Source organism: Anguilla anguilla, chromosome 16 (genome assembly GCF_013347855.1).
Source record: "Anguilla anguilla isolate fAngAng1 chromosome 16, fAngAng1.pri, whole genome shotgun sequence".
In the NCBI taxonomy this organism is placed as follows: domain Eukaryota; kingdom Metazoa; phylum Chordata; class Actinopteri; order Anguilliformes; family Anguillidae; genus Anguilla; species Anguilla anguilla.
In genome coordinates, this window is record NC_049216.1 from 37,022,679 (window position 1) to 37,046,553 (window position 23,875).

The 23,875-nt window shown below is 49.6% G+C and overlaps 1 protein-coding gene across 10 annotated transcripts in view; it reads left to right on the forward strand.

Moving 5' to 3' along the window:
• Positions 1-23,875, forward strand: part of LOC118215014 (serine/threonine-protein kinase BRSK2) — a 172,231-nt gene that overhangs the window by 70,947 nt on the left and 77,409 nt on the right. For all 10 annotated transcript variants that reach the window (XM_035395355.1, XM_035395357.1, XM_035395358.1 and 7 more), the window contains exon 2: positions 13,739-13,833. In XM_035395355.1, the coding sequence (XP_035251246.1) occupies positions 13,739-13,833 (95 nt within the window). The remainder of the gene's footprint in view (positions 1-13,738; positions 13,834-23,875) is intronic.

Here is a 23,875-nt window from a genome sequence, read left to right on the forward strand (position 1 = left end):
GTACTGCAGTAATTTATACAGCTGGATATCTGTACTGCAGTAATTTATACAGCTGGATATCTGTACTGCAGTAGTTTATGCAGCTGGATATCTGTACTGCAGTAATTTATACAGCTGGATATCTGTACTGCAGTAATTTATACAGCTGGATATCTGTACTGCAGTAGTTTATGCAGCTGGATATCTGTACTGCAGTAATTTATACAGCTGGATATCTGTACTGCAGTAATTTATACAGCTGGATATCTGTACTGCAGTAATTTATGCAGCTGGATATCTGTACTGCAGTAATTTATACAGCTGGATATCTGTACTGCAGTAATTTATACAGCTGGATATCTGTACTGCAGTAATTTATGTAGCTGGATATCTGTACTGCAGTAATCGTTTATGTGGCCTCGCTCAGGGGTATGGTGGTGCCTGGGAGGGAAGGTTCGATTCCTTCCTGCAACCTTTAGTGTGTGGAGTGGAGTATGGCTGTGCTTTAGTGTGTGGAGTGGAGTATAGCTGTGCTTTAGTGTGTGGAGTAGGACTGTGCTTTAGTGTGTGGAGTATGGCTATGCTTTAGTGTGTGGAGTGGACTATGGCTGTGCTTTAGTGTGTGGAGTGGAGTATGGCTGTGCTTTAGTGTGTGGAGTATGGCTGTGCTTTAGTGTGTGGAGTGGAGTATGGCTATGCTTTAGTGTGTGGAGTGGAGTTTGGCTGTGCTTTAGTGTGTGGAGTAGGGCTGTGCTTTAGTGTGTGGAGTGGAGTATGGCTGTGCTTTAGTGTGTGGAGTAGGGCTGTGCTTTAGTGTGTGGAGTGGACTATGGCTGTGCTTTAGTGTGTGGAGTATGGCTATGCTTTAGTGTGTGGAGTAGGGCTGTGCTTTAGTGTGTGGAGTATGGCTATGCTTTAGTGTGTGGAGTAGGGCTGTGCTTTAGTGTGTGGAGTATGGCTATGCTTTAGTGTGTGGAGTGGAGTATGGCTGTGCTTTAGTGTGTGGAGTAGGACTGTGCTTTAGTGTGTGGAGTATGGCTATGCTTTAGTGTGTGGAGTGGACTATGGCTGTGCTTTAGTGTGTGGAGTGGAGTATGGCTGTGCTTTAGTGTGTGGAGTATGGCTGTGCTTTAGTGTGTGGAGTGGAGTATGGCTATGCTTTAGTGTGTGGAGTGGAGTTTGGCTGTGCTTTAGTGTGTGGAGTAGGGCTGTGCTTTAGTGTGTGGAGTGGAGTATGGCTGTGCTTTAGTGTGTGGAGTAGGGCTGTGCTTTAGTGTGTGGAGTGGACTATGGCTGTGCTTTAGTGTGTGGAGTATGGCTATGCTTTAGTGTGTGGAGTAGGGCTGTGCTTTAGTGTGTGGAGTATGGCTATGCTTTAGTGTGTGGAGTAGGGCTGTGCTTTAGTGTGTGGAGTATGGCTATGCTTTAGTGTGTGGAGTGGAGTATGGCTGTGCTTTAGTGTGTGGAGTGGAGTATGGCTGTGCTTTAGTGTGTGGAGTATGGCTGTGCTTTAGTGTGTGGAGTATGGCTATGCTTTAGTGTGTGGAGTAGGGCTGTGCTTTAGTGTGTGGAGTATGGCTATGCTTTAGTGTGTGGAGTGGAGTATGGCTGTGCTTTAGTGTGTGGAGTGGAGTATAGCTGTGCTTTAGTGTGTGGAGTATGGCTGAGCTTTAGTGTTTGGAGTATGGCTATGCTTTAGTGTGTGGAGTAGGGCTGTGCTTAGTGTGTGGAGTGGAGTATGGCTGTGCTTTAGTGTGTGGAGTATGGCTGTACTTTAGTGTGTGGAGTATGGCTATGCTTTAGTGTGTGGAGTAGGGCTGTGCTTTAGTGTGTGGAGTATGGCTATGCTTTAGTGTGTGGAGTGGAGTATGGCTGTGCTTTAGTGTGTGGAGTAGGACTGTGCTTTAGTGTGTGGAGTGGAGTATGGCTGTGCTTTAGTGTGTGGAGTATGGCTGTGCTTTAGTGTGTGGAGTAGGGCTGTGCTTTAGTGTGTGGAGTATGGCTATGTTTTAGTGTGTGGAGTATGGATGTGCTTTAGTGTGTGGAGTGGAGTTTGGCTGTGCTTTAGTGTGTGGAGTAGGGCTGTGCTTTAGTGTGTGGAGTGGAGTATGGCTATGCTTTAGTGTGTGGAGTAGGGCTGTGCTTTAGTGTGTGGAGTATGGCTGTGCTTTAGTGTGTGGAGTGGAGTTTGGCTGTGCTTTAGTGTGTGGAGTAGGGCTGTGCTTTAGTGTGTGGAGTGGAGTAGGGCTGTGCTTTAGTGTGTGGAGTGGAGTATGGCTATGCTTTAGTGTGTGGAGTAGGGCTGTGCTTTAGTGTGTGGAGTATGGCTATGCTTTAGTGTGTGGAGTAGGGCTGTGCTTTAGTGTGTGGAGTATGGTTGTGCTTTAGTGTGTGGAGTGGAGTATAGCTGTGCTTTAGTGTGTGGAGTATGGCTATGCTTTAGTGTGTGGAGTCGAGTTTGGCTGTGCTTTAGTGTGTGGAGTGGAGTATGGCTGTGCTTTAGTGTGTGGAGTATGGCTGTGCTTTAGTGTGTGGAGTATGGCTGTGCTTTAGTGTGTGGAGTAGGGTTGTGCTTTAGTGTGTGGAGTGGAGTATGGCTATGCTTTAGTGTGTGGAGTGGAGTATAGCTGTGCTTTAGTGTGTGGAGTGGAGTATGGCTGTGCTTTAGTGTGTGGAGTATGGCTGTGCTTTAGTGTGTGGAGTGGAGTATGGCTGTGCTTTAGTGTGTGGAGTGGAGTATGGCTGTGCTTTAGTGTGTGGAGTGGAGTATGGCTGTGCTTTAGTGTGTGGAGTAGGGCTGTGCTTTAGTGTGTGGAGTGGAGTATGGCTGTGTGCAAGTGTGCATGTCTGTGTGTGCGTGTGGTGTGTGCATGTGTGTGTGTGCGTGTGTGCGCGTGTGTGTGCGTGTGCATGTGTGTGTGCGCGCGTGTGTATGTGTGTGCACGTTTGCGCGCGTGTGTGTGTGTGCCTGTATGTGTGTGTGTGTGTGTGCGCGCGCGCGTGTGTGTGTGTGTGTGTGCACGTTGAGATTCACAGCGTGTAATTACTCCTGCAGGCCCCACAAGTGCTGGAGAGCAGATAGGGAGAGGGAGAGCAAGAGAGGGAGAGGGACAGAGAGTGAGAGAGAGGGAGAGAGTGAGAGTGGGAGATAGAGAGGGAGGGAGAGTGAGAGGGAGAGGGACATCGTGAAAAACATTCAGAAATTAGGACACATTACTTCAACAAATTTTCTCTAATTATAGATTACAAATGAGAAAAAAATGCAAATCCTGCTAGGAGAAGGGTCAACAGCTCCACTAGCAGCAAAGTACATCTCGGCCTGCCATAATCTGAGGGACACTGGTTGACCACCTCAAATATATTTATTTTAATTATTAATTAATTTAGATTTCTTTTTTTCATTTTCTTTTTTCTGCATTATTATTATTATTATATAGCCTACTCACTGTGGTCATTACCACACTGTTGTTTGCATTGTTGTCATTACCACAATGTTGTTTGTGTTTCATGTTTTTTGTATTCATATTCCTATTTCTGTGTGTACGCTTTGGCAATATCTACAAATGTATTTCATGCCAATAAAGCATTTTGAATTTGCATTTGAGAGGGAGAGGGGAGAGAGTGAGAGTGAGAGTGGGAGTGGGAGTGGGAGAGGGAGAGTGAACGTGCCTGTAAGGCTGTGCAGAGGAGCTGAAGGCTGTGCAGAGGAGCTGTAAGGCTGTGCAGAGGAGCTGAAGGCTGTGCAGTGGAGCTATAAGGCTGTGCAGTGGAGCTATAAGGCTGTGCAGAGGAGCTGAAGGCTGTGCAGAGGAGCTGAAGGCTGTGCAGTGGAGCTATAAGGCTGTGCAGAGGAGCTGAAGGCTGTGCAGAGGAGCTGAAGGCTGTGCAGAGGAGCTGAAGGCTGTGCAGAGGAGCTGAAGGCTGTGCAGAGGAGCTGACGGCTGTGCAGAGGAGCTATAAGGCTGTGCAGAGGAGCTGTAAGGCTACAGTTCCTTTCTACAGTTCACCTGCTATAGCTAACTACTTATCCAGCAGTGCTTTAGCTAGCAACACCATACAGGCCTTTCTACAGTTCACCTGCTATACCTAACTACTTATCCAGCAGTGCTTTAGCTAGCAATACCATACAGGCCTTTCTACAGTTCACCTGCTATAGCTAACTACTTATCCAGCAGTGCTTTAGCTAGCAATACCATACAGGCCTTTCTACAGTTCACCTGCTATAGCTAACTACTTAGCTCACAGTGCTTTACTTTAGTTAACTATGTAGCTTATAATGCTTTAGCCAGCAGGCTAATAACGGTACGATTGCCCAGAACAGATCCTACATGCACACGCAGGTAGGTCGTCTATTTTTAGCGCAGGCCAGTCCACCTGCTGCATTAATGAACAACAGATATGCCCAGAGAGAGAGATGGGGAGAAAGGTAGTGTGTGAAGGAAATAAGGGAGAGAGAGAGAGAGAGAGAGATGGAGAGAGAGAAAGGGATGGCGATAGAGAGTCCGGGAGAAAGGTAGAGTGTGAGGGAGGGAGGGAGAAAGAGCGGGGGTGGGGGGCATGGCAGGCGGAGTATGGGGGGACTGTGCCTTTCAGTGTGTGGAGAGAGGGTCGCTAGACGCTGGTCTTCGGGCCCTGGGGGGGGGGCATTTGGACTGGCAGGCTGTTCCGTGTGCCAGCCGATCTTCACCTCATCTGCTGTCTTTCACCCTCGGGTCAGCACCCAGCGGACAGAGCGCTGCCCAGGCTCTCTGAAGAGCTCCCTCTGCTGTTGCAGATGTGCTACTGCAGGGCCTCTTTAGTGAGATAGCCCGAGTCCCGTTTCTATCAGGCTCTCTTATGCAGGAAGATTTATGGTGCATGTTGAAGTTGTGGGTGTGTTTTATGGAGGGGTGTCAGCCAGGAGTTCGGTTTCCTTTTAGTGGGATGACAGTGAGGACAGGAGGATGCTCCCCAGCGCATGCTCCCCTGCTGGGGTGCTGTTTTTGGAGCCGTCCTCGCCAGGGTGACTTGCATGTCCTTGTGATATCCTTCAGCACTCCGGGAGACCCCCCCCCACCCCTCAACATCCTCCCCTTCTCCCCTCCCCTGCCAGCATACATCTGCTCCAGACATTGTTGCCTGCTCAAAAAAGTCTTTGCTCATATTACAGTTACTGACCCAAATACGTGCTCGTATTGCATACAGTTACTGTTACAGAATGTGCAAGAACAACATTTACACCCATGAGTGAGTCTCCTTTGTCACATTCCCAGAGAGTCGTGCAAGAGTGTGTGTGTGTGTGTGTGTGTGCGTGTGTGCGTGTGTGCGTGTGTGCGTGTGTGCGTGTGTGCGTGTGTGCGTGTGAGCGTGTGTCTATGTGTGTGTGAGTGTGTGTGTGTGTGTGAGTGTTTGTAGGTGTGTGTGTGTGTGAGTGTGTGTGTATGAGTGTGTGTTTTTTTTGTGTTTGTGCGTGCGTGCGTGCGTGCGTGCGTGTCTATGAGTGTGTGTTTTTTGTGTGTTTGTGTGTGCGTGTGTGTGTGTGCGCACTTGTGTGCTTGCATGCCTCTGCATTGATGCATCATGACAGGCTATCATTGTTTGTGCCTGTTGCCTCTGTTAAACCTGGTTTAAATTGACTCTAGTGTTCTGTAATTAAATTGCAATCAGTGGGAAGATAGATTGCGGTTGTGTAAGTGAAGATGGCTGACAGTCAGAGACGGAAACCAGGAGGAATCAAACAGCTTGCCTCGCTCAGGGCTCGTTTCTCTGGAGCTGTGAACGGCAGTCACACTCACCACTTCCTGTCAGCTTTGAGTCCTCATGAAGCACCAATTCAGAAACACAGCACAACTCCACTAAAGAAACACCAGTATCCATTCTTTTGAGTGCCACGCTTGATTAAACTAATGCGTCTAATGTTGTGCACTGTTTGGATGGTACAAACTAATGCATACTACACCCTGAGGACATCCCCCACCCCCACCCTCTCTCGAACACAGTTTTTCCAATAATGCACTGGGCTAATTATTCTGAATTACCAGCGCCTTCTGAAGCACAGCCTCTGAGCTGGAGCGTGATTAACTTCTGTTCTGGGGTCACATTGCCTCTGCCTTTAATGCGACTCCCCTGGATCTGCACACACCTCACCCTTACCTCAGAACCTGCACACACACCTCACCCTTACCTCAGAACCTGCACACACACCTCACCCTTACCTTAGAACCTGCACACACACCACACCCTTACCTCAGAATCTGCACAGACACCTCACCCTTACCTTAGAACCTGCACACACACCTCACCCTTACCTTAGAACCTGCACACACACCACACCCTTACCTCAGAACCTGCACACACACCTCACCCTTACCTCACAAACTGCACATAACACCACACCCTTACCTCAGAACCTGCACACACACCTCACCCTTACCTTAGAACCTGCACACACACCACACCCTTACCTCAGAATCTGCACAGACACCTCACCCTTACCTTAGAACCTGCACACACACCTCACCCTTACCTTAGAACCTGCACACACACCACACCCTTACCTCAGAACCTGCACACACACACACCTCACCCTTACCTTAGAACCTGCACACACACCACAGCCTTACCTCAGAACCTGCACACATACCACACCCTTACCTCACAACCTGCACATAACACCACATCCTTACCTCAGAACCTGCACACACACCTCACCCTTACCTTAGAACCTGCACACACACACACCACACCCTTACCTCAGAACCTGCACACACACCACACCCATACCTCAGAACCTGCACACACACCCCACACCCTTACCTCAGAACCTGCACACACACCTCACCCTTACCTTAGAACCTGCACTGTTACGATCAGCCCCTGGCCAGTCGCAACATAAACGAGATCACACAAGATGGTCGCAATTCAAAAATATTTTTAATTAAAGAACGCTACAAAAGAAAATAAATGCGCAGTGTAGCCAGACTGCAGGTTGTCCTCTGAATTGAGAGAGAGAGAGAGCATCAGCCAGAGGGCCCCTTAAGTAGGACCCCTTCCAGGTGACACCAATTTCCTATTAGGAAGACAATCAAAACAAATGTTGCAACACCACAAGCAGCCACTAGGGCACAGGGTCAGGGAACCATAACATGCACACGGACCACACCCTTACCTCAGAACCTGCACACACACCTCACCCTTACCTTAGAACCTGCACACACACCACACCCTTACCTCAGAACCTGCACACACACCACACCCTTACCTCACAACCTGCACATAACACCACATCCTTACATCAGAACCTGCACACACACCTCACCCTTACCTTAGAACCTGCACACACACCACACCCTTACCTCAGAACCTGCACACACACCTCACCCTTACCTTAGAACCTGCACACACACCACACCCTTACCTCAGAACCTGCACATACACCACACCCTTACCTCAGAACCTGCACATAACACCACACCCTTACTTCAGAACCTGCACATAACATTACAGACTGTTAAAAACGGTAAACCTCCAGTATCATACACTCTTATTCACAAACCTGACTTCATGGCATTCTTAAAATGTGCAATGCATGGAAGACGTTGGGCTTTCATGTTCCTTAGTACTCATTCAGAGTTTATCTGCATCAAGAGCCTTTAACTGAATGACAGAACTGGATAAAAAAAGATCAGTTTTGAATTACCGTGAAGTTATACGGAGCAGAAATCAAGCTTATTTTAATTTTTCAATTAAAAATGGCAATCCAGAGTCGGCTTGTTGCATTACATTACTTCTTTTTTTATTTTTATTTTCTCTTGCTGAGTTGTCAGTTTTGCTTTATGCATGCTTTTGATTTGGCTAAAAGAACAGCTGAATCTATTCTGAAATTAAACTTTGCAGGTGTTTTGTAATCTAGTCTGACTGCCAATGAATGAGAGAATGACTGCTGAAGACTCGAACCACAGGGCCTGACTGCAGGGGCACACTGTGGGGCACAGGGCCTGACTGCAGGGGCACAGGGCCTGACTGCGGGGGCACACTGCGGGGCACAGGGCCTGACTGCAGGGCACAGGGCCTGACTGCAGGGGCACAGGGCCTGACTGCGGGGCACAGGGCCTGACTGCGGGGGCACACTGCGGGGCACAGGGCCTGACTGCAGGGCACAGGGCCTGACTGCGGGGGCACAGGGCCTGACTGCAGGGGCACAGGGCCTGACTGCGGGGCACAGGGCCTGACTGCAGGGGCAAACTGTGGGGCACAGGGCCTGACTGCAGGGGCACAGGGCCTGACTGCGGGGCACAGGGCCTGACTGCGGGGGCACAGGGCCTGACGGCGGGGGCACAGGGCCTGACTGCGGGGCACAGGGCCTGACTGCAGGGGCACACTGTGGGGCACAGGGCCTGACTGCAGGGGCACAGGGCCTGACTGGGGGGCACACTGCGGGGCACAGGGCCTGACTGCAGGGGAACACTGTGGGGCACAGGGCCTGACTGCAGGGGCACACTGTGGGGCACAGGGCCTGACTGCAGGGGCACAGGGCCTGACTGCAGGGGCACACTGTGGGGCACAGGGCCTGACTGCAGGGGCACAGGGCCTGACTGCAGGGGCATAGGGCCTGACTGCAGGGGCACAGGGCCTGACTGTGGGGCACAGGGCCTGACTGCGGGGCACAGGGCCTGACTGCAGGGGCACACTGTGGGGCACAGGGCCTGACTGTAGGGGCACACTGTGGGGCACAGGGCCTGACTGCAGGGGCACACTGCAGGGCACAGGGCCTGACTGCAGGGGCACACTGTGGGGCACAGGGCCTGACTGCAGGGGCACAGGGCCTGACTGGGGGGCACACTGCGGGGCACAGGGCCTGACTGCAGGGGCACACTGCGGGGCACAGGGCCTGACTGCAGGGGCACACTGCAGGGCACAGGGCCTGACTGCAGGGGCACACTGTGGGGCACAGGGCCTGACTGCAGGGGCACAGGGCCTGACTGGGGGGCACACTGCGGGGCACAGGGCCTGACTGCAGGGGCACACTGCGGGGCACAGGGCCTGACTACGGGGCACACTGTGGGGCACAGGGCCTGACTGCAGGGCACAGGGCCTGACTGCAGGGGCACAGGGCCTGACTGCGGGGCACAGGGCCTGACTGCGGGGGCACAGGGCCTGACTGCGGGGCACAGGGCCTGACTGTGGAGCACAGGGCCGGACTGCATGGGCACACTGCAGGGGCACAGGGCCTGACTGCGGGGCACAGGGTCGGACTGCATGGGCACACTGCAGGGGCACAGGGCCTGACTGTGGAGCACAGGGCCGGACTGCAGGGGCACAGGGCCTGACTGCGGGGCACAGGGCCTGACTGTGGAGCACACTGCAGGGGCACAGGGCCTGACTGTGGAGCACAGGGCCGGACTGCAGGGGCACACTGCAGGGGCACAGGGCCTGACTGCGGGGCACAGGTCAGCAACTGTCGATATGTTTTGTGTGTAATTGAGTAGAATACAGGAATTTAGCAGACGCATTTATCCAGGGCGACTTTTTCAAATTTTAGAAAGCTGTGTGTGTTTAGAAGGCGATTGCGCGTGCGTGCGTGTGTGCGTGTGCCTGTGTGTGTGTTTATTGTTGAAATTGAGGACTTCTCCATTACTTTTCAAACAAACACAGAAACATGATTTGCTTTGGTCACGGTTACACACTGTAACATTTTCTTTCTGTTGTTCAAATAATATCGCCTATTTGGCATTACTTGGGCATTAATATACCATATGAGTGCTGTTCATGCCCTGCTCATGAACTTATTTATGGATGAAACAGTGCAGTGCTGTATATGAAAAGCTGCAGAAGTGTATGAATTCGTTGTGGTTACAGTTAACTGCACTGAGTAAAACCCGGAACAGGGGCCAGTATCAGGGAGCAGGATTACTGAGTTAGCTGGATAACTGCCCTGAGTAAAACCCGGAACAGAGGCCTGTATCAGGGAGCAGGATTACTGAGTTAGCTGGATAACTGCCCTGAGTAAAACCTGGAACAGGGGCCTGTATCAGGGAGCAGGATTACTGAGTTAGCTGGATAACTGCCCTGAGTAAAACCTGGAACAGGGGCCTATATCAGGGAGCAGGATTACTGAGTTAGCTGGATAACTGCCCTGAGTAAAACCTGGAAATGCTTTCTTCTTCAGTCCATGTTCCAGATATGACAGGTTTCTGGGTATCCAGCTGACTGAGAAATACTGCTTCAGGATACTGGCCGCAGGTTTGGTCAGCTGGCTGGAGTGAGACGCTTGTGAAGGGGGGGGGGATGGGTAGCCATTCAAAAGTCTCTGATGTTTATGAACCAATCTCACTTTGTCCTGTGAGCTTTTACATCATTTGTTTAATCAGGTAGCGGCTTCGTTTTCTGTGACAGTCTTTTTATCTGGTGTGAGATGTTTGCGTAGCATGAGAGCACGGGACAGAGCCTGAAAGCTTGCATCTCCCACCGAAATATGAGAGATGCCAAACCGGAGAGCCTTTTGAGAATTTGGGCTGCTCCCATTTTTTGTGCAATGCTCAAAGGTCAGGCTCCGCCCCCTTACTGCCAGCTTCCTTGGAATGTGCCAGTTATAGATGCTGCCCCCTGTCTTGGCAGGGCAGAAATGGGGCATTGTGTAGCAGAATGCCAGGGCAGATTTAGGGCACAGTGCAGCCTAGCTGGTGCGAGCCGGCCGTTAGCGTAGCCACCGGACGCCACACGCTGTCTGGGGTAATGGTCCTCCTTATTGGATATTTTTTGTTTTATGTGCTGATCAGGGTTCTGTGGAGCGATACCGCCACGGCTCTCTCAGACTGGCGCTTTGAGGCATCAGATTGAGACACTGCGAGGGCAGGGCTTGGGGGGGGGGGGGGCGGCAGCCTGGGATTGATGTCCAGGTCAGCACATACAATCCCCCTGCTGACCTCTGACCTCTGGTCACTGTGGAAACGGGGGGTGCTGATCGACCCCAGCACAGAGAAAGAGAGACTGAGGCAGCTGTGTGTGTGTGTGTGTGTGTGCGAGTGTGTTTGTGTGTGCGCGTGTGAGTGTTTGTGCGTGTGTGTGTGTGCATGTGTGTGTGAGTGTTTGTGCGAGTGCGTGTGAGTGTTTGTGTGTGTGTGCATGAGTGTGTGTGTGTGTGAGTGTTTGTGCGTGTGTGTGTGTGCGTGCGTGCGTGTGTGTGTGCATGAGTGTGTGTGTGTGTGCATGAGTGTGTGCGTGTGTGTGTGCGAGTGTGTTTGTGTGTGTGCGTGTGAGTGTTTGTGTGTGTGTGCGTGTGTGTTTGTGCGTGTGCGTGCGTGAGTGTGTGCGTGTGTGTGTGCATGAGTGTGTGCGAGTGTGTTTGTGTGTGTGCGTGTGAGTGTTTGTGTGTGTGTGTGCGTGCGCGAGTGTGTGTGTGCCTGTGCGTGCGTGTGTGTGTGCATGAGTGTGTGCGAGTGCGTGCGTGTGTGCGTGTGTGTGTGTGTGTGTGCGTGCGTGCGTGCGTGCGGGTGTGTGTGCGTGCGTGCGGGTGTGTGTGCGTGCGTGTCGGTGTGTGTGCATGAGTGTGTGCGTGTCGGGTGTGTGTGCGTGCGTGCGTGCGTGCGTGTCGGGTGTGCGTGCGCGTGCGTGTCAGGTGTGTGTGTGTGCGTGCGTGCGTGCGTGTCGGGTGTGCGTGCGTGCGTGCGTGCGTGACGGGTGTGTGTGCGTGCGTGCGTGCGTGCGTGCGTGTGCGTGCGTGTCGGGTGTGTGTGTGTGCGTGCGTGACGGGTGTGCATGCGTGCGTGCATGTCAGGTGTGTGTGTGTGTGCGTGCGTGTCGGGTGTGTGTGTGTGTGCGTGCGTGTCGGGTGTGTGTGTGTGTGTGTGTGTGTGCGTGCATGTCGGGTGTGTGTGTGCGTGTGTGTGCGTGTCGGGTGTGTGTGTGTGTGTAATGTAAATGGACTGCATTTATATAGTGCTTTGGATAAAAGCGCTTTACAATTGATGCCGCTCATTCACCAGAGCAGTTAGGGGTTAGGTGTCTTGCTCAGGGACACTTCGACACGCCCAGAGCGGGGATCGAATCAGCAACCCTCCGACTGCCAGACAACCGCTCTTACGTCCTGAGCTATGTCGCCCCCTATATAGCTCAGGAGGTAAGTGTGTATGTGTGTGTGTGTGTGTGTGTGTGCGCGCGTGTGCGTGTGTGCGTGTCGGGTGTCAGATGGACAGAGGGTGACCTCCGCTGCCCATGGTTTCACACTCCTGTGATTATTTTGACACCATCTTGGATGGATGAGCTTCTGAAGGTATTGATTAAAAAGAGGGAGAGGAGGGAGGGGAGAAGGAGGAATCAATACAGTTTCTGATTCAGTGGTGTGGCAAGCTCAGGTCAGCTCGCCCGCCCGCTCTCTCGCCCACCCTCTCACTCACGCTCTTGCCCGCTCTCTTGCTCACTCTCTTGCCCGCTCGCTCGCTGGGACCGTGGCCTGGTGCGGCGATGACACCCAGACCGTCACCGGTGATCTCATCTCCGCTCAAACCTCGCTCATAAAGCAGGAGAGTGCAGGCGGCGGGGGCTTTACTCCCCATGTCCTGGAGATTCACAGCCCCCTCTCCTGCCCCCACCCCAGGGAAAAGCCCAGGGCGCATCAGCAGTGAAGTATTGATACTTATGCCAACGTTGAAATATGTATTTGAGTTAGAATAAAACTGTGGGATTCTCCCAGGCTCAGGCTTTTGATTTGCGGTGGGAAACGGATTTGCTTTCCTGTGCTGGAGCTGGTGGAGCTGTAACCACTTAAGAAAACTCACCTATTTGGGGATTTGAACCATCGATTGTGGTTTCGTGTTTGTGTTTATCTACCCGATGACATCTATCAATGAAGTTTCACACCTTACCCATCGCCATGGAGATCCTTTCCTTGTTTGCCGCTCACTGGGGGAATTTAAAAAGAAAGTTTTCATGGTTAAACTTATCTAAGGTGTAGCGTGTTCCTCTCCTCGTCTGATTGGATGGCTTTGCATATTTTCACGTGTGCTGTGAGATCACTTTGGGACCTCAGACTTCAGCCTACCAGAAGATTGTAGGTTTGATTCTTAAGTGAGCCACTGCAGCTCTACCCATAAAAACAGCTTTTAAATGGCAGTGTAGGTTAAATACCCAGCTGTGCAGAAGGAAGATCTTAGGAACATGTAGTGCAGGTGGTTCACAAAATAATGAAATGCTTGATACAGCAAGAATTTTCCCAGCACAGTCAGCCACACTGGCTAATCCATTAACCCTTTCAAAATCACTGTTCTAGAACTCCCATTACTTTCAATTACCAGTAGTGCTTGTTACATCAGCATTAGAATGTTCAGTTAAGAACAGTCTGATCACAAATTTTAGTTGTCTCACACTTTAAAAGGTTAACGAAGCAGATTCTATCCCAGCATGTACAGGGTTATGTAAGAATCCTGAGCAGGCCTGGTTCCTATAAAAGAATGTCTCAGGTAAAAAAAATTCACATGGGTGGAGTTCTGTCCCTCATGAAGTTCAGACACTGGTAGATCCTGGGATACCACAGTGCTTACAGACTGTAAAATCTGTGATATTCCATGGGCAAAGACAGTGGGTGGTAAACAAATAAAATAGGTTTCAGAAAAATATGAATTGTGCCCAGAGAAAATGGGGTTGACAAAGAAAATCAAGAAAAAAGAATTGAGAGAAGAATTGAGAGAGGAATTGAGAGAGGAACTGAGAGAGGAACTGAGAGAGGAACTGAGAGAGGAATTGAGAGGAATTGATGGGAACTAATTTCTCTTTTTTGTTTCAGGTCTGGTAAAGCTGGGAGTGCACTGTGTCACCTGCCAGAAAGTTGCTATAAAGATTGTCAACAGGGAGAAGCTCAGTGAGTCCGTCTTAATGAAGGTAAGACCCCAGTGGCTTGGGACCCTTGGCTTACAGCACTAACCCTTACAGCAGCAAGAGCTTCTGTGTCTGTAACCTCAGCCCCTTCATGCTGTGCTGGAACTTTCTGTCTTTGTGAATCACATGCTTTTGCTCAGCAGTGATGATATGCATTCCTACACTGGAGCTTTTCCCACAAGCCACAGTTTAAAAGTGAGGGAGAAGCCTCAGCTGTGAGGGAGAAGCCTCAGCTGTGAGGGAGAAGCCTCAGCTGTATGAGGGAGAAGCCTCAGCTGTGTGAGGGAGAAGCCTCAGCTGTATGAGGGAGAAGCCTCAGCTGTATGGGATTTAGTGCACTTTAACCAGTTAATGCTAATCTGCCTGCAGGACACACAAACAGGTGAATGGGGGGTTGGGGATTACTCAGAAATCTTACAGACAGGCAGAGGCAGGGACTTCCCCTGTGATAGAGCAGCACATTGCATTCTGGGAAAGCTCAGCTCGCTGCTCTGTGTGTGGCCATCATAAAGGAAGCGTGGTGGAGAGGGACTCCTGGATGCGTTGGAAGTTCCGGCAGGATTGTCTGCTTACGTAAAACTGATTAACCCAGATGCGTTTTGCTGTTATTACTTTTTACATCAGCGGCACTGTTACATCAGTGCCTGCCACTGCTACCGATGCTGCCGATGTGCGATTTCTGACGTCTTTTGTTGTGTAGGAAAGACTCGACCTTTATGGGGAGTTTTCAGAATGGGTGTTTATGGATTCTTTTTTAAATGCAGGGTCGTAGCCTAGATGTTTATGGGTTATTTTATTTCTTATATCAGACACGAGATAAAGACTGTTGAACTGGGCATTCAAGGTCAGATGTCAGGATGGGAGTTTATGGAAGATTTTGTGGATATGTTTATGGGTTGTTTCAGACTGTGTGTTTATGGGTTGTTTTAGACTGGCTGCGCTGGAACTGCACTATTTTCACGCCTTCCTGTGAGGGTGACGAAATTGAGTTTTCATTGGCAAAACTGTGCTCCTAGACCACTTGGATACCACACTAAGAGACTGCACATAGACCACTTAGAGACCATGCTAAGAGACTGCTCATAGACCACTTAGAGACCACACTAAGAGACTGCTCATAGACTACTTAGAGACCACACTAAGAGACTACTCATAGATCACTTAGAGACCACACTAAGAGACTGCTCATAGACCACTTAGAGACCATACGTAGACCAGACTAAGTTCATACTGACTGCACCCCAAGATGGTGCTGAAACCACAGTGAGACCACTCTGAGACTTCCCTGTAACTTGCTGTGAGCGCCCCAGAGATGATGCTTAAACCACACTGAGCGTCCCCCAGGGTCTGAGTGCTGAGCATCCCCCAGGGTCTGAGTGCTGAGCGTCCCCCAGGGTCTGAGTGCTGAGCATCCCCCAGGGTCTGAGTGCTGAGCGTCCCCCAGGGTCTGAGTGCTGAGCGTCCCCCAAGGTCTGAGTGCTGAGCGTCCCCCAGGGTCTGAGTGCTGAGCATCCCCCAGGGTCTGAGTGCTGAGCGTCCCCCAGGGTCTGAGTGCTGAGCATCCCCCAGGGTCTGAGTGCTGAGCGTCCCCCAGGGTCTGAGTGCTGAGCATCCCCCAGGGTCTGAGTGCTGAGCATCCCCCAGGGTCTGAGTGCTGAGCGTCCCCCAGGGTCTGAGTGCTGAGCGTCCCCCAGGGTCTGAGTGCTGAGCGTCCCCCAGGGTCTGAGTGCTGAGCGTCCCCCAGGGTCTGAGTGCTGAGCAGGGTTTTAGCACTGAGCGTCCCCCAAGGTTTGAGCGCTGAGCATTTTATTGTCCTTCATGAGCAGCTGCTGTCTGTTAATGGAGAAGCAGTGGAAGAGTGTTGGTTGAATGTGCAGAGCTGGATTGGTCGGCTCCTGTAGTCGTGGTTGTTGGTGTTTTGTTGGCTCAGCAGCACTGTGTGATGAGAGGTTTGCGCTGCTGTGATTTAGCTCTTTGTTCTGGCGTCTATTTTCTTAAGATCAGAGAAGGCTATGTGGGGAGGGGGGTATTCAGAGGGTAAGTAGAAATTAAGTGATAGAGGGGGGAAAGAGGTCTTCACTGGGAGTGAGAGAGATGGGGGGGCTGGGTGGGGAGAAGCACATGGGGTGGGAGAGAGCCTTTGCTGTTCATTTTATATGTATATACTTCATGGCCAAACGTATGTGGACACCTGACATCAAACATCTCATCCAGAATTATGGGCATTAATATCGTGTTAGTCCACCCTTTGCTGCTATAACAACCGCCACTCTTCTGGGAAGGCTTTATAAAAGGTGTTGGAGCATTGCTGCAGGGATTTGCTTCCATTCAGCCTGAAGAGCATTAGTGAGATTGAGCACTGGTTGGGGTTGGGGTTGGCGATTAGGCCTGGCTCGCAGTTGGCTTTCTAATTGATCCAAAAGATGTTGGATGGGGTGTTCCTCCTCTAGGGGTCTGGGGGTCCACCTGGGGGGCTGGGGGTCTCCTCCAGGGGTCTGGGGGTCTCCTTCCATCAAACCTAATCCAGGGGAATGCTCACACACAGGGTTTCCCTTTCCTCCGGCTAAGCCTAGGGGTCCCGTTATCTGGGGAGGTCCCTGTCACTCTTGGATTTAGGGGTTCCCGTCCCTCTGTCATAATCCTTTTGTCTCCCCCCTTCTTCCGCATTGCAGAAGAGAAGGAGTGGAGTTCTGTCATGTCTTCATTCTTTCAGACATGATCTGTCCATCCCGTATTTACGTAGTCTCTTCCAGAGACATCATTAGCCTGCTGTCTTGCCATTTTCCCCGGACACGCTCCCCTAACCCTAACCCTAACCCTACCCTAACGCCCCACGCCAGAGCGACCCTAACCCTAACGCCCCACGCCAGAGCGACCCTAACGCCCCACGCCAGAGTGACCCTAACGCCAGAGTGGAGCAGAGAACAGTAACGCCCCACGCTCGAGCAGAGCGGGGAAAGGCCGCTGTCCGCTGTGTGCGGATCAGAGCCCTAACATTTTCTAACACGCTGCACCAGCAGTGCGCCCCGCACCCCACGACCCCCCTGAGCTAATAAAGTCATCTCTGGCATTTCAAACCAGAAAAAAAACTCTTAACTTCTCTGCTCGCTACACTAAATAGGTCCTCGTTCCAGAGCCCTCACCGCCCCACCCCCCCACCCCCCCTCACCCACCCCCTCTCACTCCCAGGTCCTGTGTCTCTTACTCTGAAGGTAGTGATTATTATTTCAGGTCTGTGTGTTTAATTGTTGAAAGGGAGCCACCAAAAAAATCCACCTGTCAGCATTTCTTTCATCACTTTCCTGTGTCCTCTTGTTTTTCGGGGATGAATGTGCACCTGTCAGGACCCCACCCACCTGGAATTCCACCCCCCACCCACTTCAAATGTCACCTTTTTAAATGCTAATGGGATGAGTCCCCGTTGAGTCATTAAGGGGTTGCATCCGTCCCCCGCAGGTGTGTGACAGTCTGATGGCATTGCACAGAACGGCCAAACCACAGTTAAGCACATGGTCTGGAGTAAAGCACTTCAATATATTCTACAGACAAATTGAAATAAAACTGTGTTTCAACTTGTGAGTGCAAGAGCTGCTCAAAGCGCTGGTCTGAGCTGCTCAAAGCGCTGGTCTGAGCTGCTCAAAGCGCTGGTCTGAGCTGCTCAAAGTGCTGGTCTGAGCTGCTCAAAGAGCTGGTCTGAGCTGCTCAAAGAGCTGGTCTGAGCTGCTCAAAGCGCTGGTCTGAGCTGCTCAAAGCGCTGGTCTAAGCTGCTCAAAACGCTGGTCTGAGCTGCTCAAAGCGCTGGTCTGAGCTGCTCAAAGCGCTGGTCTGAGCTGCTCAAAACGCTGGTCTGAGCTGCTCAAAGAGCTGGATGAGCTGCTCAAAGAGCTGGTCTGAGCTGCTCAAAGAGCTGGTCTGAGCTGCTCAAAGCGCTGGTCTGAGCTGCTCAAAGAGCTGGTCTGAGCTGCTCAAAGCGCTGGTCTGAGCTGCTCAAAGCGCTGGTCTGAGCTGCTCAAAGCGCTGGTCTAAGCTGCTCAAAGAGCTGGTCTGAGCTGCTCAAAGCGCTGGTCTGAGCTGCTCAAAGAGCTGGTCTGAGCTGTGCTCATCCTGAAGCTTTCCAGCCGACGCCTTCTCAAAACGTGGTGATGTGGGACGCGGTTCTGCTTCTGCAGAAATGTGCTTCAGTGGCCTGTGAGCTGGGCAGCTGCATGGGCTGAATCATCCTTCACTCAGGGCCACACGTGTGTGTGTGCATGCTTGTGAGTGTGTGTGCATGTGTGTGTGTGTGTGTGTGTGTGTGTGCGAGTGTGTGTGCATGTGTGTGTGTGTGTGTGTGTGTGTGTGCGCATGCTTGTGTGAGTGTGTGTGTGTGTGTGTGTGTGTGTGCGCATATGTGTGTGCGTGTGAGTGCATGTGCATGTGCATGTGCATGTGCACGTGTGCGTGTGTGCTTGTGTACACGAGTGTGCGTGGGTGAGGTTGCGCGTGAGTGTGTGTGTGTGTGTGCGTGGGTGAGGTTGCGCACGCGTGAGTGTGTGTGTGCGTGCGTGAGTGTGTGTGCGTGTGTGAGTGTGAGTATGTGTGCGCGTGTGCGAGTGTGAGTGTGTGTGCGCGTGTGTGCGCGTGTGTATGTGTGCGCGTGTGCGAGTGTGAGTGTGTGTGTGCGTGCGTGTGTGTGTGTGCGTGTGTGAGTGTGAGTATGTGTGCGCGTGTGCGAGTGTGAGTGTGTGTGCGCGTGCGTGTGTGTGTGTGCATGTGTGCGTGTGTGTGCGCGTGTGTGAGTGTGAGTATGTGTGCAAGTGTGCGAGTGTGAGTATGTGTGCGCGTGTGCGAGTGTGTGTGTGCGTGCGTGTGTGTGTGTGCGTGTGTGAGTGTGAGTATGTGTGCGCGTGTGCGAGTGTGAGTGTGTGTGCGTGCGTGTGTGTGTGTGCGTGTGTGAGTGTGAGTGTGTGTGCGCGTGTGCGAGTGTGAGTGTGTGTGCGCATGTGCGAGTGTGAGTGTGTGTGCGCGTGTGAGTGTGAGTATGTGTGCGCGTGTGAGTGTGAGTATGTGTGCGCGTGTGCGAGTTTGAGTGTGTGTGTGCGTGCGTGTGTGCGTGTGTGAGTGTGAGTATGTGTGCGCGTGTGCGAGTGTGAGTGTGTGTGTGCGTGCGTGTGTGTGAGTGTGAGTGTGAGTGTGTGTGCGCGTGTGCGAGTGTGTGTGTGTGCGCATGTGCGAGTGTGAGTGTGTGTGCGTGTGTGAGTGTGAGTGTGTGTGCGTGTGTGAGTGTGAGTATGTGTGCGCGTGTGCGAGTGTGAGTGTGAGTATGTGTGCGCGTGTGCGAGTGTGAGTGTGTGTGCGCATGTGTGCGCGTGTGTATGTACATGCTTCACTCGGTGCCATTAAGCACCCTCTGTGCACCAAACACAGAACAAGAAATCTGTATTGCTGCTCTGTGCCACCACTCAGTACCACTGAAGCATACATGTACAAACAAACACACACACACACAAGCATGCTCATGTGCACATGCACACACACGCATACATACACACACACACACGCGTGTGTGCGGCATAGAATGAAGAATCCACGTACAAATGCATACACACACACATTCACACGTACGCACACACATATTACTCTGCAGATTGGGCCCATGCTAGTGTCTGTGTCCTTGGCATGTGTCCTTGGCATAATTCTGAAGCTCTACAGTCACCCCCATCCCCCACCTCTAATCCCTCTGAAACCCCATAATGCAATGGGGCCCAGCTGCAATAACATTCAGCTCCATCCTGCTTCTGCCCATTTGTAACAAACCATAACTACCAGAAAACTCACCATAGTGCATACCAACCATTACTGTCCCTGGCACAACCTGTAGAGTGAATGAAGTTTCTGTTTTGTGGCTCTACGAAATGTTTATCGAAATACTGAAAACCCATCCTCATCCTGTGCAGGACCCTGCATTACTTTATACAAGTTATGGGGTCATACATGACACACGTATGTACCAGGCATGCTGAATTTTATTTATTTATTTATTTATTTATTTTATTTTATTTTATTTTATTTTATTTAACCTTTATTTACCCAGGGTAGGTTCACTGAGCACGGATGCTCATTTGCAGGAACGCCCTGCTTCACACTCATACACATTCACACCTGGGAGCTGCCCAGTACAACCACAATCCTTTATTGTTGGCCACTGAGCAGCTCCACTGGAGGGAGGGAACATTTTTTTAGCCAATTAAATCAGGGGATGATTAGGTGGCAAGTTTTTGCGGAGCCAGATCTGGGATTTTTAGCCAGGACACCTGGGAACCCCCTACCCTTTGCAAATAGTGTCATGGGATCTTTAATGACCACAGTGAGTCAGGACCTCGGTTTAACGTCTCATCTGAAAGACGGCATCTCCTACAGCACAGTGTTCCCATCACACCATTACATTAACTTCATAAGGGGGTAGTAAACATATTGCCTATTACCTAATTATACGCTATTATACAGCTATTACTATTTTATAAAGCATTCAGAAATGAAGTGTAATATTGTAAATGGAGATAAGAGGTTATATGAATGTGTGTGAGTCACCATGAAGTTGTCATTTTTGTCTGTTTGTTTGACAATTCTGATAACATACGCTGTCAAGATAATTGATGGGTAAAGGAAGTATACTATAGAGCTTGTGATTCTGTCTCTCTACATTAATTGTCTATTAGTTATTTACGAACGAACAATGTCAGGTTGCTATGTTACTGCTTCCTGACATTGTTCATTCATAAAAAATTGTCATGTTTAAGGCAAACGGGTGGCTGCGGGCCAGTGTATATTAGCAGTGAGTGTATATATTAGTGATGAGTGTGTATATTAGCGGTGAGTGTGTATATTAGCAGTGATTGTGTATATTAGGAGTGAGTGAGTATATTAGTGGTGAGTGTGTATATTAGGAGTGAGTGTGTATATTAGCGGTGAGTGTGTATATTAGCGGTGAGTGTGTATATTAGCAGTGAGTGTGTATATTAGTGGTGAGTGTGTATATTAGTGGTGAGTGAGTATATTAGCAGTGAGTGAGTATATTAGTGGTGAGTGTGTATATTAGTGGTGAGTGAGTATATTAGCAGTGAGTGTGTAAATTAGTGGTGAGTGAGTATATTAGCAGTGAGTGTGTATATTAGCAGTGAGTGTGTATATTAGTGGTGAGTGAGTATATTAGCAGTGAGTGTGTATATTAGTGGTGAGTGAGTATATTAGCAGTGAGTGTGTATATTAGTGGTGAGTGTGTATATTAGTGGTGAGTGAGTATATTAGCAGTGAGTGTGTATATTAGTGGTGAGTGAGTATATTAGCAGTGAGTGTGTATATTAGTGGTGAGTGAGTATATTAGCAGTGAGTGTGTATATTAGTGGTGAGTGAGTATATTAGCAGTGGTTGTGTATATTATCAGTGAGTGAGTATATTAGCAGTGGTTGTGTATATTAGCAGTGGGTGTGTATATTAGTGGTGAGTGTGTATATTAGTGGTGAGTGAGTATATTAGCAGTGGGTGTGTATATTAGCAGTGAGTGTGTATATTAGTGGTGAGTGAGTATATTAGCAGTGGTTGTGTATATTATCAGTGAGTGTGTATATTAGCAGTGGGTGTGTATATTAGTGGTGAGTGAGTATATTAGCGGTGAGTGTGTATATTAGTGGTGAGTGAGTATATTAGCAGTGAGTGTGTATATTAGCAGTGAGTGTGTATATTAGCGGTGAGTGTGTATATTAGTGGTGAGTGAGTATATTAGCAGTGAGTGTGTATATTAGCAGTGGTTGTGTATATTAGCAGTGGGTGTGTATATTAGTGGTGAGTGAGTATATTAGTGGTGAGTGAGTATATTAGCAGTGGTTGTGTATATTAGTGGTGAGTGAGTATATTAGTGGTGAGTGAGTATATTAGCAGTGGTTGTGTATATTAGCGGTGAGTGTGTATATTAGCGGTGAGTGTGTATATTAGTGGTGAGTGTGTATATTAGTGGTGAGTGAGTATATTAGCAGTGGGTGTGTATATTAGCAGTGAGTGTGTATATTAGTGGTGAGTGAGTATATTAGCAGTGGTTGTGTATATTATCAGTGAGTGTGTATATTAGCAGTGGGTGTGTATATTAGTGGTGAGTGAGTATATTAGCAGTGAGTGTGTATATTAGCAGTGGTTGTGTATATTAGCAGTGAGTGTGTATATTTTAGTGGTGAGTGAGTATATTAGCAGTGGTTGTGTATATTAGCAGTGAGTGTGTATATTAGTGGTGAGTGAGTATATTAGCAGTGGGTGTGTATATTAGTGGTGAGTGAGTATATTAGCAGTGAGTGTGTATATTAGCGGTGTGTGTGTATATTAGCGGTGAGTGTGTATATTAGCAGTGAGTGTGTATATTAGTGGTGAGTGAGTATATTAGCAGTGGTTGTGTATATTATCAGTGAGTGTGTATATTAGCAGTGGGTGTGTATATTAGTGGTGAGTGAGTATATTAGCAGTGAGTGTGTATATTAGCAGTGGTTGTGTATATTAGCAGTGAGTGTGTATATTAGGGGTGAGTGAGTATATTAGCGGTGAGTGTGTATATTAGTGGTGAGTGAGTATATTAGTGGTGAGTGAGTATATTAGCAGTGGGTGTGTATATTAGCAGTGAGTGTGTATATTAGCGGTGAGTGTGTATATTAATGGTGAGTGAGTATATTAGCAGTGAGTGTGTACATTAGCAGTGAGTGTGTATAGCAGTGGGTGTGTATGTTAGCAGTGAGTGTGTATATTAGTGGTGAGTGAGTATATTAGTGGTGAGTGTGTATATTAGTGGTGAGTGAGTATATTAGCAGTGAGTGTGTATATTAGTGGTGAGTGAGTATATTAGCAGTGGGTGTGTATAGTAGCAGTGAGTGTGTCTGTTCTGGTTCTCTTCATAAGAGTCGGTGAAAGCAGAGTGGTTTTAAAGCCAGCGGATGGCGTTTCCATGGTTCCCTAGTCCTCACCCTGAGTGACATGCTTGTGACTCGGGTTCTTTTCGCAGCCATAAGGCTCCTCCCCCACATTCATCCATATAAAGGAAAAGCTTATTCTTTTCACAAATTATTACAATGAATAACTGCAGCAGCAAACTGCACTCTGCAGGTCTGGAGACTCAGATTACTATTAGAGATTACAGTCAACTGCTGTTAAAAAAGGGACCTGACAGAACTATTGTGCATTCAAAAACACTGCCCTGCAAAGACGCAGTGTGGCTGAACAGTAGCAGGAGTGGGAAAGATGCAGTGTGGCTGAGTAACAGGAGTGGTGTAGCACCATTGTTTTCAGAGCGAAAGGCTTTCCTGCCTTCTCTGTGTCGGTGATGAAGCTCCTAGCCCTGGCTCTGCCCTGCTGCTGTGGTCCAGGGCTAAACCATCCAGCATGTTTTTGGTTGTGGTTTTTCTACGGTTATCCGGCTGCAGTCTGTTCCTGCCTTGTTCCCTCTGAGCTATGTTAGGCCTTCTTAATTCTTCATAACTTGCCAATTATGTGCCATCGTACTTATCCTGTCTCCATCTCCAGCCCATGGGCTAACTCGCTTCAGGCATTGCTGGAGGAACAGACTGCCATTGCATTAAGGACCCCCCCATTTAGACAGTGCCTTGGGTTATATTATCATAAATCCCTTATTCATTAGATGGCAGAATGCTGATATTTTTTACTCCCCCTTCCCACTCTGTTTGATGTGTTTATTTGATTATGTAATTTATTTTTTTCCTGTCCTGACCTCTGATTCACGAATCCTATTTTTTATTCTGCTTGCTTTTTACATTAATATTTGGAATGAGAGAAAGAACAAGCAGGGAGGGAGAGAGTTGGATTGAGAGAGGACAGAGATTGTAAGCTGCCACAACAGAAAGCGTTTGATGAATCGCAGCTGGCCTAATCTTGTTATCCTGACAGCGTGATAACGATGCTGGTACCGTTCTCTCCTGGTTGATTTCTTTCTTTTTCTCCAAATGACTATGGATTGCATGTCTTTTCTCCAGCAGGCAAGACAGAAATGCTTTCCCTTTCTCTCCACCTTGTG